A 19,583-nucleotide genomic window follows, 5' to 3' on the forward strand; every position below is an offset into this window, starting at 1 on the left:
CTGTTTCACAGTCATCAAAAACACTTTACCTGGGCAGGTGTAGACGGTTTTATGACTGTGACATTCTAATCTTCCAATAGCCTGAATTTTGGGTTTTCACTAGCTGTAAGCTATAATAACCCAAATTAAATTTTAAAAAGAACATTTAAGGGGCATGCTGTGGTGGCGCAGGGGGTTAGCACGCCCCACGTTTGGAGGCCTTAGTCCTCGACGCGGACGTCGCGGGTTCGACTCCCGGTCCCGACAACCTTTGCCGCATGTCTTCCCCCCTCTCCTCACCCTCCTTCCTGTTTGCCTACTGTCGAAAAAATACGAGCCACTAGCGCCGCAAAAACTCTTCGGAGAAAAAAAAACAAACATTTAAAACGTATCACAATGTGTAACACTTCTGCGCAATATGAGATTTACTTTTTGAATTCATGCCAAGACAACTGTCTCTAATCAAACAGTGACAAAGGGAAATAGGCTACGTTCCACTATGGAGTGTTCAACCATTTAATACAGATAATTAAAGATACAGCACAACACATATTAGTTCACTTTTCTTACAATAACTCAAAGTAACCTACTTAAACACAACAAATGTAAATCATATTACAGTTAAAACATCTATACAAAGTATTTACAAAATATAAAAGACATATATACACTCTTTAAATATATTATTTTATAAAGATTTGTTTAAAACTGGAAGCTGAACAGCTTGAAGAGGGAGTGTTTCACAGAATGAGTGTTGAAAAATCACATATTACTTAAGGATAGGTAGTTTTTTCCATATACAGTTGTTGGATCCTGTGTATTTGTATGCCAATTTGTGGAACAACAGATTAAAGCATTAAAAAACAAACAAAAAAAAAACATTAAATTCCCAACAATTGTTGCTAATACAGTAAGTGCTACTGAGATAACCGGATTAAACAGGATTTGAAAGCAACATTGCTCGTCCATAAAAAATATGGTGAATGGAGTGATTTTCAACTTTGCTCGATGTGGAGTGTTTAAGAGCTGAGAACATCGCCAGGAAAATGAAATATTTACAAAACGCTGTTTCTATTACTTTGTGGTCAGTTCAGACAACTCTGGATTTAATGTTCATAGGAGCCTTTATGCAAAACATCTTTTTTTTCTTCAAATGACTCAATATTGCTATAAATCCCCCAGAAATGTGTCATCTTTTCAAACTGACATCCTTCAGAGAAAAATGGAAGACCCTGAAAGTGCCACTCCCACGCCCCTGTGACGATTAAAAGACAACTATAAATCGTGGATATAGTCACTCTTTCCTCAAGCTGGTTAACCTTCCATGTCTTCTTTTTTGAGTTTTTACAACAGCAGCACAGTAAGGAGGAGGAGTGGCAGCAAGGAGCCGTTGGACGTTGCAGCCAGTGTCTGTGTTGCTCCTCCGTTAAGAACCCGAGGAGTCCTTGGAGAGTTTTGCTTCAGCTTACTGGGCGGCAGTGCCTTTAAGTCCTCCAGAGCGCCGTACGCCGCCATGGAGAACTCCGGGTCTCCTGTTGTCAGCAAGTCAAACACACAGGACTGGAAGTACAGGTCCTCCACCTGCAGGGTCTCTCTACACTTGGCCGTAGCACGCTCCACCGTGTAGACCTGGTGCGGGGGCCGAAGAGGACCCAGCTCTGTGTTTGTGGCCTGCAGGCGGGGCTGCTGGCTCTGGCGGCTCAGCGTGTGCTCCTTGATGAGCTCGTTGCGCGGGCAGCCGTGCAGGCACAGCTGCAAGCCGCCGCTGTCCTCGGAAAAGTCCAGGGTGTCCTCCGGCATGCGGATGGCGAAGGTCAGGTAGCTGCCCACGCGCCTGATGATGATGGAGGTGCCGATGTAGCGGGCCTGTATCTTCACCTGTCGGCCCACTCCGGAGCTGCCGCCTCGCTCCATGATGGTCAGGCTGCTGCTCTCGCCGCCGCTCCGCGTTCCATCCTGAAAGGCCAGAGGCAGGTCCTCAGTGGTGGCCTGGTACACCTTCTGCTCTGTGCAGCCTTGATATGTCTTGAAGATCACCGTGATCTGAAAATGAGGTCGGAAAGTAGATTGTTTAATTAACACATTTAAACACCGTCAAACTTTTAATGTATATTTTTGGAAAGAAAAGGGTTCTGAAAGATTTCCAAAAAAAAAAAAAAAAGAAAAGAATACAATTCTAAGCCACAAGGTGGCAGCAGAAAACAAAGTATTTCCTGGTTGTGTCAGCTACATAAGCCTGATTATTTTATCTTTAAACTTTAAGTGTCTGTGCTTTTTACTCTGATATAATCTTGCCTCAAATACAAAAAATTTAAATATCTAAAATATTAAGTTTTCCTACTTCAACTACTTCAATTCTTTGGTTAAAAAACAGCTTTTCCCCCCCAAGTTTAGAAGCAAAAGACAATCCTACTGGCAGTACTGTATTTTATCATTTCCTGTGTGGTAACTGAAAAGGATTCTCAAAGAAATTACTTGCGTCACAAAATATGACAGACAAAGAACCGTACCTCACAACTGCATTGGATTTCAAACATAACGTGGTTCTAAAATCCTTCATGCAATAGGATTTTTTTACTCAGTTGGGTCTTTAAAAAGGACTTCTTATGCTACCTTGAACAAGTCAGGGTAGGTCTCTAAGTTACACAAAATGTGTTCATTATGTTTTTTGCAAAAAAATCATTCTTAGATAATGACATTTTATTCTACTCAGTTCTCTCTATTTTGAGCTCCTTGCAGAATGAGCTGCTTTAGGGCCTCTTGTCACTTTAAATCCAAGTAAGCTGTTTTTGGCCACACTTTACTTGCACTTTATACACCTGAATATGGCTGTAAAGATTTGCAATTGTAGTCCCCTGCACAACCATCAAGGATGCAGCAAGCGGCATCTGCATGGTGAGTCGACAGCGACATGCTTGTCTTTTCCAGCAGCCATTGTACAGAGGAGAAACTAGCTGAAAAAGCGATCTCAAATGCCGCTTGGGTTGCTAGGCAGTTTCCTAGGCTAGGCTGGGGTTACTAAGTGACGAGGCATTGCCAGCCGTTTGTGACTTAATAATTGGCCAGTTTTTTAAAATGGCTCCTTTTCCAGATACCAAAACACATTAACTTATTGCCAGGAAATAGCTGGGTGGTTCTTTTTAAAGCACTTGGACTGTTTCAAGAAGCTGCAGAGACTCGAATGGTAAGATCAAAATGAGCAAAAAGTATATTTTGCATATCGGACCTCCTTTAACATCTGTTTAAAAACCCCCCCAACAAAAATTATATTAAAAACCACAAAGAAAGTAGTTAGTCCAACCATTCAAGATGCAAGAGAACATTTAAAGGCTTCCAAAAAAAATTGCCCAAATGGCCTGTTTAAAAACCAGATTAAAAACTCCTTTCTGCCAGTCAATTCCTCCTTTATTTTTCCAAATTATGCCATATTTACACAAAAAGCACCAAGTTAATTATTTGACCAGAGGGGTGAAAAAACATTTCTGATCGTGGTGGCGGAGAAAAATGTTGGAGTGAGCGTTAATCACTACCATATGACCACCCATGTGTTAAAGGTAGAGCACTCATGCATGTCTGTGATTCAACACCAGTGAAAGACCCTCTCAGACCCCCCACCCCTTCACGAATCTAAAAGAGCTCCAAGACGCAAGGAATGCTTCAGACTAGAGAGGCACAATGCAACAGTGATTAACTACACATGTTTGATGCCACTAATGGCAGTGCTGGTGCTGGCATGCTAGCATTTGAAAACCACCCTGCTTGTATAAGCCTTTACTTTCAAACATGTCGTTAACAGAGGTCATTTCAAATTTACATGAATTCAAATGACACCAGCTTTGGTTCTCTAAATGGTGCCAAACATTTGCAATTGTAGGGAATCCAACAGATTTTTGAGTAAAACAACTGTTCCGTTTCTGGATGTTATAGACCAAAATGTTTAGACCCTACTAATAATCCAATCTCCTCCTCACCTTGCTGGTTGCTGTTGCACTGGAGCCCAGGACAACGGGGACGTTGGTCACCTGCACCGACAGGAAGCGGTTGTCGATCAGAGGCCATGCCCCCTCCACTTTGCAGGTCTGAAACTCGTCCCGAAACGTCCGTAGGTGCGGGTCTCCAAATAATCCACAGTGGGCGTACTTCTTCTGCTGACCCGCCGAGCCCGACAAGAGGACCCGATTCTCGTAGTCGCAGAGCTCTGACACCCCGGGCCGAGATGTGCTTGGCACCTTGGCGGAGGAGGTGGGGCCGTCGCTGGAGCAGTTGTGCTGGGAGAATAGCTCCTTAATACGAAAAACGGCTGAGTGGTAGACCAGGTCACCCCGGCAACTGCGTGCCTGGCGCCGGGTGCACAGTGCGTAGGCCCGTAAGGCGATGCAGTAGTTCATACCCAAAGCCACTTCTTCCTGAACGCCATTGGGAGGTGACGTTGAAGCCACGTAGTCTGCATTGCACCGCTGGATTCGACACTGCTGGCAGTGAGCTGGAAAACACAAAAAGGATAATTACCAAGAAATAGTAATAACCTGATTTGTCCTGAATAGTGGCTAATGAGTGAGTGCAGTGTAAATGTTTGGTTGTGTTTTGGCCTCTCATTTACACAGTAACAACGTTTTTGCCAAACAGCAATGCAAAGCTTTGACATCAGGCTCCAGAGAGACTTTCTAGAAACACAGAGAATCATTTCCATGTAAACCAAACACATTTGGAAACGATGATGTCGGTCAGGTCATCTTGTGTTTGCGCACTGAGGTTTGGTTTTCACCGGCGCACAGAACAACAACGACCATGATAGACCTCTGTGTCTGCATCTCTTCAGATTATTTGGCGTGTTGAACCAAAATCTGCTCATTGCGGATTATTGATATTGTCAGCAAAGGTCCATAGATTACATTCACCAGATAAGCAAAGAGTTACAAAAACATGCCTCAGGGTCTGAAAGTTCACAAAGTTTAACTGGCTCCTACAGGCCTTGCATGCGAACTACATTTTCACGTTTTGCAGGCGGAGCGTTTGTGTTTTTAAACCACTACCATACTTTTTTTTGCTTTTTTTCTTCTTTTTTTTGATACGCAATGGAAAAGGTTTTTGGAAATGTTAAAATTTCAGATTTTTCTTTCCCGGTCATACCACGGCTGAGCACACTCAGGTCAAGCAAACAGCAACACTGTTTGGTGTGGAAGTTGTTACTAAATGAAGAAGTGTTTAAAAATTAATTCAAATAATGCACTTTCTTAAAGATAAAAAATGCATTTACAAAGGGCTAGACTTCAACAGACAATAGAATACGACAGAAAATTTACTGTTTTATCATTTGAGTTTCAAACCCATTTGTCATTATTCATGCTGGATCTGCACTCTTTTGGAAATCTGATTGTTGCATTTTCTTTATAGAATATACAGAGACTCTTGCTTTAGTAAATGATAACCATAAAATGGAAATGCTGGAACTAGTTTAAATTGTCAGTGCTGTGATGATTTCTTTGCTTTAAAATAATAATAAAATACTTTTGTAGTGACTGCTCTTTCACACACCTAGTGTGACATTATCGCTACTTTTAATATAAATAATTGCGTACTGCTCATAGCAGAAAATAAAAGCTGAATGCTGCTAATTAAAGTTCTTTGCAAATATTTCTAAAACCGGTATTGGCAGGTCAGATTTTGTCAATAATCAAAGATAAGAAAGCCCTCACAAAACTCTAATCATAGAACCTGTAACAATAATAAGTGATTACACTGTAAACAAATCCTCTGTTGATTCTTCATAAGAAATACTTCTCCTAAAAAGTGTTTTAAATCTATAAATGTATAGAGCAATCATCTATCTGATATTTACTGATGCCAGGCCTGAGACAAAAACAATCCAAACTTCTAAACTGTCATCTTATTTCAGTAAAATCCAAAAAGTGTGAGCTCACAAGCCCCAGAACTCCCACTGTGCTTCAAGTTCAGTTAAAGCATATTTCCTTCAACAGAAACAGCTTCACTGCAGAAAGAATCTTACCAAGGCTAGTTGGCCTCGGGGTGTTTGAAGTTGCTTCAGCTGAATGTTTGGTAACTGAAATATATCAAACTAAGCTACGTTGCAGTGCAAGATTGAAGGTATTGGGGTTGCAAAATTTAAACGGATCAAAAGAAGAATACTACAAAGCTCAGCAACTCCGGGTCCCACCTGGAAGTTGGGAAGCAGAGGAAGCACATAAAGTGATATTTATAGGAGGAACCTAAATCCAGTGCTTCAGGTTTAGTAATGGCTCACAAACTGATTAGTTGTTACCAGGACACAAAGAAATACACTTACTACTTGGAAGAATTAAAAAAAAAAAAAAAAAAAGGTGCAAAGATTTATCAGGGTTATTTCAGGTTTATGGCTGTTTTTGGAGGAGATGTCTGTGCTGACTGGGATAGCTGCGAGCTGGAAATATTTCCATTCTGGAACAGAATCAGCCAGAATCTCAAACACATGCATCACTTTTTACTGCGAGGCTCGAGGCAGCTCTGACAGGGTGCACTCCAAGCACTGCAACAGAATACTCTGTTCACTCCCAAAGCTCCAGTTAATGTTCCGACAGCCCAAACAAAGACGGCACACTGGACGTGTCGCGTCTGCGCGCTTGCTGCCACAGCGAGCACCAGAACATATTAATGTATTTCACAGTCACTTAAAACCAAGCTTGAATAATTCTGTGAAGCAGAGTGAGAGGTCATGTTAAATGCATCCCTCTTCTGAATTCCAGCCTCGCTGCGAGGTCACTGGAGTCTGCTGTGACTGACAGTTTTTGACAATCACAGCCTGCACAGCCATTTTCACCCTGCATCTCCCTGAAGGGTCTTTATGCTCTGGCACTTAAATACCTAGCAGAAAGTGTGAAAACCTCACGGGAAACAAATGTGGGGACCAAAAAATAAATAAATACAGAAAATAAATGTTGAAACAAACAGCAATTTTTAATTTGATCTCCGTTATATAAAGAGATAAAAGTTTGTTTTAGTCCATCATTATACTGATGGTAGATAATTTAAAGATCAGAGAAACTCACTGTTTTCCTGAGACAATGTACTAGAACTACAACGTAATGAAAAGAAACAGAAATGTTGAGTTCAAATAAACATATACAAGTTATCTAAGCTGTAAACACGCAAGTGTCATCTTATAAGTTTATGAAAATCTTAAAAAAACAGCAATAAATACATAAAAATACATTTCAAAGGCTAAGGGATGGGGCTACTTGCAATGCAGATGGTTTAACTTTTTTTTTTTAAATAAGTATCTGACAATGATGATAATCAACTTCCTCACTTCTAAATGATCTGCTTAATCAATCCATCATTACTCATTCTAGCAAATGTCTTGCTCAAAACAAAGTAGGGATTAGAGCACTTAAAATTTGTGTTTTATATCATGTGATGCTGAAAAACTAAACAATAATCTGAAAGCCGATTAGGGATAAGTACATTTTAATGATCTTCAAATAAGACCCACCGTTTACACTATCCTTAACATAATATCAAGTAATGCTACACCCCCATTTTCACAAAAAAACAAGCAAGTTTCGTCAAATTATTACAAATGACAAAATTAGTCTGAAATAGAAAGAGGTGGTTATCAGAATCAAGGCACAGAATGGTGTTATAAAATTAAGTTTCAAAACTGCAAATAGGTTTTGTGTCACACACTTCCTACATCTGCAGTGTTTTTAATGGGATGCCAGAGCAAATGCTGGAGTGAAAGGAGTTTCCTCTGACTAATGCAGCAATGCCCCTCCCCCACAAGTTTCTGCAAAAGACCAGTCAGCTGGCTCAATGAAGGCAAAGAGCACTCTTCACTCGCATAAAATGACGTTAACATATTTCTGATTGCAACAAACAGTGTGGAAGCTACAGGAACACCACTCTTATTAAATTAATGCTAGCGCACTTTGCAAAATGAGAGGAACATGAATATTAAGCAAGTGACTGGATGCTCTACCTGAGCAGATAGCTTGACTAATTCTTACCTTTTTACACTCCAACAAAACGTTAAAAACCAGCAGAAGCAAACACAATTTTTGAATATGTATTTTTTTAGATATTTCCTGCCAACATCTGTGTTTGAACATAAAGATAAGAATTACTAAATCTTAGAGAAAATCTCACTATATCTGTTATAATTAATGCCTACTTACTAATACAGTATTGGTGATAATTGTTCACTTTTGAAATAAAAGCAATTACATACCACGATACACATGTATGGAGGACCAAAACTGACATAATAAGAAATAAAAGCATATAAGTAATGTGGCACACGATTTGGAAGCTATTGAAGGAAACATTATATTATTTAATATTAAAATTACTTAAAATATTGAATATGACTTGAGATTTTAATAGCGGGTAGAGTGTCTCATGTAAAAGCATGAATTACCACTTTTTTGTATCAGTTGGTCACAGGGCAAGGCATTTATTAACATTTGTTTGACAGGAGTGTTTGGCTTGGAAATGTGTTGACAGTCCCTAAGTGAACCTCCGAGCGCTTGAGGAGGGAGCTTGAGAACGGCTGGCCGAAATTAGCGTTCATAAATCGGATCAACCCTTGAGCAAATCGCCGCTTGCTCGGCGGATATTGGAATATCCAATATCCAACTCGAAACTAACTTAACTGCGGTTGGTAACACAATAAAAACACCAGGATAAAGTTTGTTTTGGTCTGTGGCCTGTAAAAATGGCGCCGAGCAACTGCGCGAGATGTAACCGCCCCACGTCTTACGCAGTAACGTTGGATCCAAAGCTCTACTGGCCAACAGTAGGAGCTGGACATAGAAAGCAGATCTCCTCATTAACATAAAGATGCACATGGAGCAGCAGAAAAAGGATGAGTCGAAAAAGGACAAGGAAAAAAAAGTACAAGTTGAAAAAGGACAAGTAGAAAAAGGACAAACAGAAAAAGGAGAGGAGGCAATGACAAAAGAAGGAGGGCTTATATAAGGAAAAGACAAAACAAAATATCTACTTTTCTTGACAAAAATGCATGTTTAGGGGAAATGAAAAAGAAAATATATACATTTCTTGACGGAAACTCGTCTAAGGACAAGGAAAAACTAAATACATATTTATGCTTTTATTTCTTATTATGTCAGTTTTGGTCCTCCACACACATGCACCTGACTAAGCATTACATACAAATCTCATACTTAAGGTTATAAAATTCAAAAAAATTTTACGTTTGCCGCAAAATTGAAACTCTGCTGAAGCAACCAACCAGTGGTAAAGTGAAAACGTACATAAATAAAAAAAATATGAATTGCGGTTCTATTATTAATTCTTTATTTTGTGCGTGACATCTTTCTATTGTGAGATTTTAGTTTTGTCGCGTCCAGCCAATCTCCATCCACATCTAGATTTTATACTCTCTTATCTGGAACATTAATAAAGGTATTTTGGATCTAAAGAAGATGTTTTTCCACCTGTAACATTGCATGAGCTTTAAACAAAACAGCGTGGCAGTGATTGCTAAGCATTTAATTTGATTTTCAAGAAAACTGGGGGAAAAAAAAAAAAAAACTCTCAATGCAAACAAAGAGGGAATCAGAGATTTTTAAAACTTCAAGCGGCGATTGAGGAGCGTCCGTTCAGAGGCCAGAAAGTTCTCAAGCATGGTGGCTAACAAAGTTAATAAATGACAAATTAATACGTAAAATAACATGCTTAGCTTTCACTGCAACTAATAACAACAGGCGATGGGTAGAAGAGTCACAGCTGTGCTTCATATGATAAGAGATTGAAGCTGATACGCTGCACGGCGGTGGTTTAAAAACACAAAGTTTCCGTGGGGGTTTTTCTCTTTAAGTTCCCTGCGCCTGTTGCTAGTGAGCTATGCTAGCTGGAAGCTAAGCCGCAACTTGATAAAAAGAAAGATTAAAAAATAAAGAAATGCGACAAAACTAGCGTCAGCTGGGAAGGAGGGTGACTGTTTAGCTGTTAGAAGCGCATTGTTTATTGTTGCTGCGTGGCGTGAAAACAGCAATGCGTGGTAATAATAAGAGTGAGGATGGATAACTCGTGCTGCTCGGCTAACAGAGCGGACTGTGTTGGGACGCAGCAGCAGAACATTTGTTACTTTGTCTCCGGAGCAGCCGCGGACCCAGAAACCTTTTCAACTAGTTACGAGGCGACATTATAAAACTTTACAGCGAACATGCGAGGGCGAAGCGTTCACAGCGAGGACAATGTTCAGATTCAACAACCCAACACCAGGGGGGAAAAAAAGTTAACTTTCCCCATCGCCACCTCCATTCCGGGGAGACAAGCTTTGCATGCAGCACGGCAGTGGGGGAGCATGGATTGGACAGGAAGAAATGGAGGGGGGGAAGAAAAAAAAAAAAGCTCCACTTACCTGGCCGAAACAGCAGAGCAAGTAAAACCATCGTGAAGGCTAAACAGTACCAAAGCTGCCGCTTAGCCGTGATTTGAGGTCCGCTTCTCCCCATGCCAATCCATTCAGTTAGAATGGAGTTCCTCGACTGCTTCTCATCGACGCTGCGGCTGCGGGAAATCAGACAAAAATTCGTCTTCCTTCCCAAGCGCTGTCATTCAAAAAGGGGCCCCTGTCTTTAGGGCGGCTCTACGAGGGAGGGGTCTGAAGCGTAGACGGGGCCCAGAGGTGATTGCTGGCCAATGAAAGACTAATTATTCGCTAACCACTTGATATTTACATGCAGTGATTACTGGGGGATGAAGACAGTGGAAAAGTGGTTTGAGCTACAGTGAGGAGGACGGTGTGAAGTTATAATTGGCTTCGAATTAAACGTAATCAATTCTGAGGGTGGTAAATGTTACACAGCTTCATTTTATTTGTACATATGCAACACATATGCCAAACATAACATCTTATGTGTGGTACAGCATGCTCTTTGGATTTTTTTTCTACATTAGATTTTCCTGGAGGCTGAAAAATTGGGTCTGCTGCTGAGCAAAAGGGAGTGCGAATCATCACTTTAACAAACTTACAATCTTTATTAAAGTGCCATTTCATGAACCATTAAACCCCTGTTAACTTTGTAGTTACTACACTTTTCAAAGTACCCTATGAAATTTCAAGCAGCCACACATTCTGCGTATGCCTTGAGCCGGCTCTGTTCTCAGGTGACTTTTTTTTTTTCCACATGAAGACTTAAGACTCGTTTTTTCTTTTTTCTTTTTTTTGGCTTTCTCTCCAGACCCTCCCACCAAGAACAAATGTGAGTTTTAAGCATCAGCAGGATTTTGTCACCTGTTGTTTTCTCACACCACACTCAGCTTAAATTTTGGGGTTGGACTGCCGGTTGTGAATGCAAAATACCAAATATAGCTGTCTTATTTTAGATCGGGAACCATTTAAGATTCAGAGTGAAGTCTCTACAGCAGACTTCTCACAGATTTTCTCACTGTAAATATCGGCACACTCTAAAATTTTCCATTACTTTTCCAGTTAGCAGCTTGTATGTTACTCTTTCCCTACGTGGCCAACTTTCCATCTTCCTCTCTCCTTCAGCGACACTCTGTCTTTCATTTGCACAGCTGCTGTGAGGCTGAACCATCTGTGAGGCACACAAACCCACCAGATTTCAGTCTTTTTTTTCCTTTTTTCTTTGCTTGAAATGCATTGTGGGTCTTTTTGTGCCATTCAAGCAAAAAGAGCAAAAAACAACAACAACAACCTACAAGTCAATTACTGCATAAACTTACTCACTTGACTTAAACGTTGTCAAATATCTGTGCTTGAATCTGGAGCTCATGATTTGTTTGGGTGCAGATGGACCATTTGGACTGTAGTTTTAGGTCGTCTTCTGTGCCTTCGCCCGGATTGCATGAGAGAGAAGTGAACCCAGACGGTTACTGGATCACTGGGTTTTCTGTACACATGCAGGAGGCTCCTTCAGCCATACAATTGTGAGATTCAGGTGGCTCGGCAGACCTGTGAAAGGTCCTTACAGGCTTATGTTGGAGTGGGTCCAATATGTCCAGCAGGTATAGATGGGGTGAGCAAGTCTCCACTTTCAACAACAAATGTCTCATTAATGCTACTTATTGCTATATATAGACAGTGCTCAGGAGGTTTCTGAGATTAGTTCTGTTAAAATATTTGAAAACTTACCTGCTGCATATACAGTAGAGTTTCTTACATCTTCGTTTTCACAAAAATACAGAATAGTTGAACTCAGAGGTTAACGTTAGCCGTTAGTCTGAGAGGAGCTGAGATTAAAGTGAATGTCTACTGCTCTAAAACAAAACTACTCTCAAGCACATAAGTTGGTTTATACAAAATTTCAAGAACCTTTAATTCTCCATTTTGGTTTCCAATGAAAGGTTATTAGAACAGAAGACGGAGGTAGGAGGTGTTGCACCACTAAGGATCTTCTTCAGGCTTTGCAACTTTTGATTGGAGAATTTACAAACACCTATATGTATATTTTTTAAAATAAATCTTCAAATGAACACTTTGTTGTAATCAGGACCACATAGCATAAAACCAAACCAAAACTGAGACTTTACAGGGGGTAAGATAAAGTCAAAGATCAAAACCAATGTGACACAATTTTCAAGAACATTGGTCGCTGTAAAAAGTAAAAGAAATTCTGAATTTTTCAAATTGTCCAAGTTGAAAACTTGCATTTGAGTGGAGCTGCAAAGTTCAAACTAAGTTGTTGGAAAAATAAAAATAAATGGATGTTGTAGCTGTGCTCTTGACTAGTGTTGAGAATAAAATTTCAAGACAAGACCAAAATGACTGATTTAGTTGAAACTGAGAAAGGATCAAAACCTGTTCTAATGTCATTATGTCTAACCAGGATATTAGAAATATAGAGTAAAAAGCCAAAATAATATGTTATCCATGTTCATTTGCCAGTTTGTGTTTCATAGATACACTGGTGTTACACCACCTCCTACCTTCATTACATACATGGCCAATGGTTCCTCTGCACATAACATGGCGACAGTTTATGAACTTCTGAGACGTTTTGTCTTTTTTTTTTTTTTTTAGAACAAGAGCAGTTTTCAGATTGGAGGAGTAATTTTTGTCATTTCCCTCTCAGACTGCATTTGAACTTCAGCATCTGAATTCAGCTACTCTGGACTTATACTAAATGAAAACGCCACTCATTGCTTTTAACTTGTTAACACAACCTCACTTCAAAAATCTTTCTCTTCTATGGCCAGCCTCAGACCTGCTTTATCAATCTTAACCCCCCTAAGGGATCTACCTTACTCTGTTTATTCAGCTAATTTTGAGGCTTATTTTCACCCCCGCCCCTCTCCTCCTAAAAGGTAAGGTCATAATTTTCCCAGTGATTGCCTGTGGACAGAGCACTAACACAGATTTGTGTTGTTTCTCAGCAAATAAAAACGTATTTTCTCACCTGCCATCATGTGTGTCTTCAAAACCACAATGGGACATTTTCTGGGAAAGAAAGCACATTGTGTACCTGAGTTTATGATTAGAAATAAATACCTCTGGGTAGATGAAACAAGTTAAACATGTGTTACATAAAAATAAAAAAAAAATTGAAGGCAAAATACTTAAGGGTGTAGTTTTTACTCAATAAGCTGCTTTTTACTGAACAATCTGATGTTCCACACTGCAGCACCAATGGCCACTGAAGCAAACAGTGAATTGATCCAGGTGGATGGTAAGGATGAATTCAGCACATGAAAGGAACCGCCTGTCAAGCTTGATGTGTGGAGAAAGAGGTCTTTCTTCTTTTCTTTCCTTATGAGCGGATTGCATTGCATGCCAGCATATATGTATCACTAAAGCTAAAACAAGTGGGAAAGAGAACAAGAGCAGGTGGATGGTTATCAGATAAAAAAAAAAATAGTAATAATAATTTTTAAAAAAGTGGTTTGGTCTCTTAATCTACGGTCTGGAAAGACTAAAAGGACAGGTTCTTCTCAAAGAAGCAAGAAGGCTTGGGCAAACACTAGATATGTTTGAAGTAGAAAGGAGCTAAAAGTAACACCACATTGTTAAAAGACGGGACGTGGAGAACGGCAAGCATAGCCGAAGGAGAGCAGAGAAGAAAGAATGGTGGGGATGGGGGGAAGGGTGGTGGAAAAGAGAGAGAAAAAAAAGAAGGGAGTGAGGGATTAGGTTTCCTCTGACAGTGTGTCTGGGCAACTCCACATGTTCCTCATTAAGGTCCTCACACTGTGGGACCAGCTCCACACCAGGATGCTTGTTTTTGTTATTAGGCTTAACTTGCTGTGGTCTTGTGGAAGTCCCCAAAAACGAGACCATAACAGAACCATCTTAATAGCTCGCTGTCTACAGAAATGAAAGGAAAATGTTTAAAAAACAAATGACTGAACTGATTTCTCACCATGACACGTGTTCACATTATGCGCCTTTTACCCCAACTTTTACTGACTTAAAAATCATCTGTTTGGTTACAAACAAACACGGTAGCCTTTAGATCGTTTCATTTTATCCTGGAAATGTATTGTTTGAAATTAATAGCAATACGGTACAGGAGCAGGAAGCTACTTATGTTCCATTCCTCTGATTTTCCTTTAATTTCACGGCCATCTAGATTTGTCAACTGAGACATGTATCACGTTTCTGCCAGTGGCTGATAGCATCAGCGATTGGAATCAGGGAGTAGCATGCTCCCTCTGTGGCCTCTGCAAGCACCAAGCTGCAGCAATGTAATAGACACACTTATTGAATTTTACACAGGAACCAGAGCAAATTGGCTGTTTTTGCTCTAGTTTTTTTGTTTTGTTTTGTTTTGTTTTGTTTGTTGTTTTAGGGCCCCTGTCTGAAATGAAGCAGCTCATGGCGCAGCTGACGCACAGAGTAAGACAGAGATCTAGAAACAGGAGTGTGCCTGGTTAAGGCCGCTCGCTGTGAAAGGGGATCTGTTATCTGTGCAGAGATAAGGGAAACTGTGGTGTGAGTGTATATGAGGCAGAGCTGATAGCATCTTCACTCAAGGATCCCACTTACGGCTCTCTGATTGATAGCTGACAGCACACACTAGGATGCTTTTAGAGTGTTTTTGTAGGTAAACCAAGGTAAGTATCAGGACACAGGCATCTGTTAACTGTGTTCTTTTGGATCTTTTGTTCTTGGTTAAACACATGCTTGTCATCTTCATAAAGAGTGTTTGGCATTCCTGAATGTATGCAAAAGTATGCTGAATTTTTACATGTAACTTCAAGATAACTTCACTAGCGAGAAACAGTTTTTTTATTCTTTTTTTTTTTTCACAAAAGACAAATGTTGCCAGAGCTTCATGCCCCATGCTCACGAATAGACAGTCCACTGACAGGTAACCCCAGCGTTGAGGTCAGAGGGTCACCCCCCCCCTGATGAGGGATGATGAGTAAAATAAATGGAGAGCAGCACACAGAGGGACTTCTGATGTCCTCAGCCTAAAGGGAGAGAGTTCAGGGCCATTTGACCTCTGACCCACACCCACATGATTGTGAATGCGTATGCGTGTGTATGGGAGTGTGTGTTTAGGGTTAAAGATCTCCACCATCTCAGGTTTTTCTCATTATTATTCTACTGTGTTTTCTTTTCCTGTTTCTTCAGCAAGCAGGAAAACACTTCAAGGTGGTTTCGACAAGCAGCCCATCAGGCGTATTCCAAAACATTACTTTGTTTGGACAAGCCTTGTCTCTCTCCTGTCAGCTCTCCTCACTGTCAGAATTCAAGATACTTGCACGCCTCTGAACATGTCAGCTCAGCACTCATTTACTGACTGTTAGAGTTAATGTAAAAATCAGAACATATTTATCCCTGGTGTTTCAAAGCAGCTAGTAATCATTTATATATATTGTATAAATATAATTGGGTTTAACTGGCTCAGTGCATTTTATATAAGTTTAGTCAGTGGTGTTTTGCTGTAAAATTTTAGGTGCCAATCATTTTGCCAATCCTCTTTGGTAGTTTTGCAGTTTAGTTGATTTGTATATGACTTTTTGTGGGTGTAGAAAATGGAGATGTTTGCTAACGGGATGTTTAAATGAACCATAAGTCAGTTTGCAACTCTTGGTCAGTTGTGTAGTTTTTCAGTTTGCAGTCTGCTCACTTCCATTTTCTATCCATAAACAAACCCTTTTATACTCATACACTTTAACCACTGCACAATTTATTTGTTTATTGTCAACAAGCATTTTCATAAATTATGGCAATATAAGGTCATAAATCAAATTTATTTTTTACTACAGTTATAGGTAAACTGCATTAAGCTCTATTTCCATATCACCTTAATTCTAACCAAAAAAAAAACTGAGTGGCCTCCTGTTTGTGGATACCATTAGACTCATATAACTATATTTTCTCACAGCAGACAATGATCACACATTTAAAAAGAAAATTGCTTAAGTTATTTTTTTCTAAAAACATATTTTAGGGTAATACTCCTTCTGGTGAGTGCAAATAATACATAATTGGACATGAAACATCCAGCAACAGATGGCTACATTTCCCACCTAAAATAGTTACGTTTGACCAAAACTGCAAAGTCATTTTGTCATATTCAGTTATTTCAGGTAAAGGAGGAAAATGATCAGCACCCCTAGTTTGCTTCCGCCAAAGGGACATTTGTATCCATATCCTCCTCAGCAAACAACAAGACAAAGCAGGTACAGTGGACCACCACCTGTTCACGGATTATTCTGATGAATATAACTCCAAATTATTTGTGGAAAATGTTCCCATTTGCAGATTTGTTTTTTTTTTAGAGCATAGTACTGGAAAGAAAATGCAGCTTGTTAAGCTGCATTGTCAAGCAGCAGGTGCAATGCTGCTTGACATGCTACTGGCTAACATTTGCAAAGCAGTCAATACCTCTATTATTCCTCGCCACTGATTGGCTCTATTCCCAAAAGTGGAGATTAGCAGAACCGTGGACTTTAGCTTCTTCTCTCCTTCTCTGCCGTCTTTTTCATTAGTACTGCATTCCTCTCATTTATATAGATCAAGAGGCTGGATTGCTTGCTGTCTCATATCTCTCCAAATGAGCAACTGTTGCAGATCCATGATTTGAAATAAGAAGTTTGGTTGGATTTAAAAATTCAGTTGCAGTGTCAGTGTGAATGAAACCAAATGGAGGCGTGAAAATATTCAGCATTTCTCACCCACTTAAACAAAAATATCCTGGACTGTCGAGGTGTGAAAGCACCAGAGAACTGCAGTGACAGTGACAGAACTGTGGTTAGAGAAGAGTGGTGTCTTGGGAGTCACCATGTTTCCATGACAACTATTGTTTAAAGGCTTTTGCACAATTTTTTTGTCAGGAGTGCCAATTAGTGTAGATGGTGCTTTAAGTCTCTTTACAATTACAACTCTATGTTTGCTTCTGATTTAACAAAAGAATAAGCAATTTGCTTATTCTGCAATGTATTAATGTGCATAAAAATCGCTATTTATTTTGCCGATGTCGTTCTTATTTTCCATAAACACCCCTCTGCACATTCCGTGCATTGACTTCTATACCCAAATCTTATGCTAGAGTTGTGTCAAAGCCCTCCTTTAGTCGGCAACAGTTGGTCGCCTATTGTTTTTACCCTTCCCCCCTGGACAACTGTCCTGAACCAGGAATAGATGGGTGCCAGTGACAGAGACAAGTGTAAGTACGACCATATTTTTTTTATAGCACATTATCACTCAAAATTCTGACCTTTCCCACATGTAAAACCAATATGAGGTTGGAGGAAAGCGAAGACATTCAATTTACTAGTGTCGTATATCCTGAGCAAAACTCAGTGAGGTGCTGGAAAAGTCTTTCTGTCTGTTTCCATTCCGCTTTCCATCGCAGCAGATGTTTCCCACATTCTCAGCACACGAGCCGCTCCTTTTATTGTGATAGAGAGTCATGCGTATTGGAATTCAGCCCAAACACAACAATCTTATCAACACTTTGTCACGTCATAAAACATATTAAATTCACTACAGCCGCGGATTAAGTACTCCAACAGTGACAATGAATGGCCTTTTATATTAAGAAATTATTGCTCTAAACCACAGAATTATCTCAAAATCTTAATTAGCAGCCTCAGGTGAGAAGCAATCTGGAAACATTATGAGTCATACCAGTGAGAAGCACAAAAAAAAAGAAAAAAGAAGCTTACCTTGGATAAGTTTCTGAGCTGTAGGGACTTTTCTGACAAGCGCTTGAAATGGCAGCCACCCTTTAACCCTCGCTCCCCCTACAACTTCAGCTGGCCAACTAAGAATCCGGGCAACTAGCAGGGGCAGATAGCCATTTGGAATCGAGGCATATGACAACAGCTGTCCATTTCACGATTCGGCACTTTGATTAGAGTTAGATGATAGTGAGCTATGCGGCCTGATTCCTAAATATCTGGGCAGGGCATTTCGGAGAAGAGAAAGCAAAGTGAGAGCATCTAATGGAAAAAAAAAGCACTAAAGCAGAATCACATGCCACAAACCCTTCCTTTAATACAGTTACATCATCTTGCAGAAATATTCCCACCTCTTCAACTTCATCAAAGCAAAATTCAAGTGTTTATTGGGATTGTGTGGGACTGAGCGATACAAAGTAGCACATAATCGTGAAGGACACATGCTCATCGGATACTTTTCGAAAATAAAAATCTAAAAACGGCTTGTCAGTTATATCTATTCTCAAATAAATACTTTTCATTGCATTTAAATCCAACTGTCTTTTGGAGATTTTTTGTGGGCCAGCTTCGCATATTAAGTGACTAAATGTGTTGTCCATCATTGTGCAGTACAGGTAAAGCAATTGAAGAAAATCTGGGTTGAGAACATCTGTCACTGCTACGTCTTGTGACTGATTCAGAATTTCAAAATAAACCTAAACTTTTGCTGGGCCAATTTAACAATTGCAAAAACTGTGCACTTTTTGTTGTTATCTGCGTATATCATAAAGTCCCAATAAAACAGAATTAGGTTTGTCTGTAAATACGCAAAAGTGAAATATTTTTCTTACTTTTGTAAGGCAATATAGAACTGCAATATTTAAAGACATTGGCAGCCTTAAATCAAGCCCAGAACTAAAAATAATAATAAATAAAAAATTCACTAAGATGACATAGGCGAAACAACTTCCGGGCCTGTGTTGACTCAATTTTGTCCACAACAAAATCCACTGCTTAGAACGCACACCGGGTTTTCCTCAAATTATCCATCTCCTTTGGCTCTACTTTTGGTATTTGAACACCTGAGAAACTGCAGCGAGTGCTTGGAAACAATCAACAAAACAGCTTCATCTGCATCCAACTCTTTCATGTGGCATCACTGTTAAAACATGATATGTGCAGAATTTGCAAACAAGAGGGATCATGCCCCATTAATGTCTGCTCGGGTTATCAGTTCGCTTCTGCAAACAGGCCAGGGTAGAAAGCGAATGTGATTTGCCATGCTGTCTTACTGTGCTTGCTTCAGGATATAAAGCATGCATTCCCAGTGATTTATAGACATGGAGCCATCAGCCACAAAGCCCCAGGCTGAAGCAGACAGAGGGAGTTAGCAAAACAACAGCACTTACTTCAAGTCTGACTAAGTTTTGTGCAGAACTTCCATACTGACCGCTTTATCAAACCTCTCAGATGAAATTACTTGGGTTTTTTTTGTTGTTGTTGTTTAT

At 39.9% G+C, this 19,583-nt stretch overlaps 1 protein-coding gene across 1 annotated transcript; it reads right to left on the reverse strand.

The window, feature by feature from the left end:
• Positions 1–467: 467 nt before the first annotated feature.
• Positions 468–18,250, reverse strand: rgmd (RGM domain family, member D). The gene is made up of 5 exons (XM_032572829.1): positions 18,082–18,250; positions 13,362–13,402; positions 10,358–10,506; positions 3,951–4,462; positions 468–2,022 (listed from the first exon to the last, which is right to left on the reverse strand). The coding sequence occupies exons 2-5, from the start codon at positions 13,397–13,399 to the stop codon at positions 1,324–1,326; spliced, it is 1,398 nt and encodes a 465-aa protein (XP_032428720.1). The 5' UTR covers positions 13,400–13,402; positions 18,082–18,250; the 3' UTR covers positions 468–1,323.
• Between the last annotated feature and the right edge of the window lie 1,333 nt (positions 18,251–19,583).

This window comes from Xiphophorus hellerii, chromosome 9 (assembly GCF_003331165.1).
Source record: "Xiphophorus hellerii strain 12219 chromosome 9, Xiphophorus_hellerii-4.1, whole genome shotgun sequence".
Taxonomy (NCBI): Eukaryota; Metazoa; Chordata; class Actinopteri; order Cyprinodontiformes; family Poeciliidae; genus Xiphophorus; species Xiphophorus hellerii.

Coding starts and splice junctions, on each gene's coding strand:
- rgmd (XM_032572829.1), bottom strand. CDS start 13,399: ATGTCCCATTGTGGTTTTGAAGACACACATGATGGCAG. Junction 10,507..13,361: donor GAAGACACACATGATGGCAG/GTGAGAAAATAC, acceptor GATTTCCCGCAG/CCGCAGCGTCGATGAGAAGC. Junction 2,023..3,950: donor GTGCAACAGCAACCAGCAAG/GTGAGGAGGAGA, acceptor CCTCATTTTCAG/ATCACGGTGATCTTCAAGAC.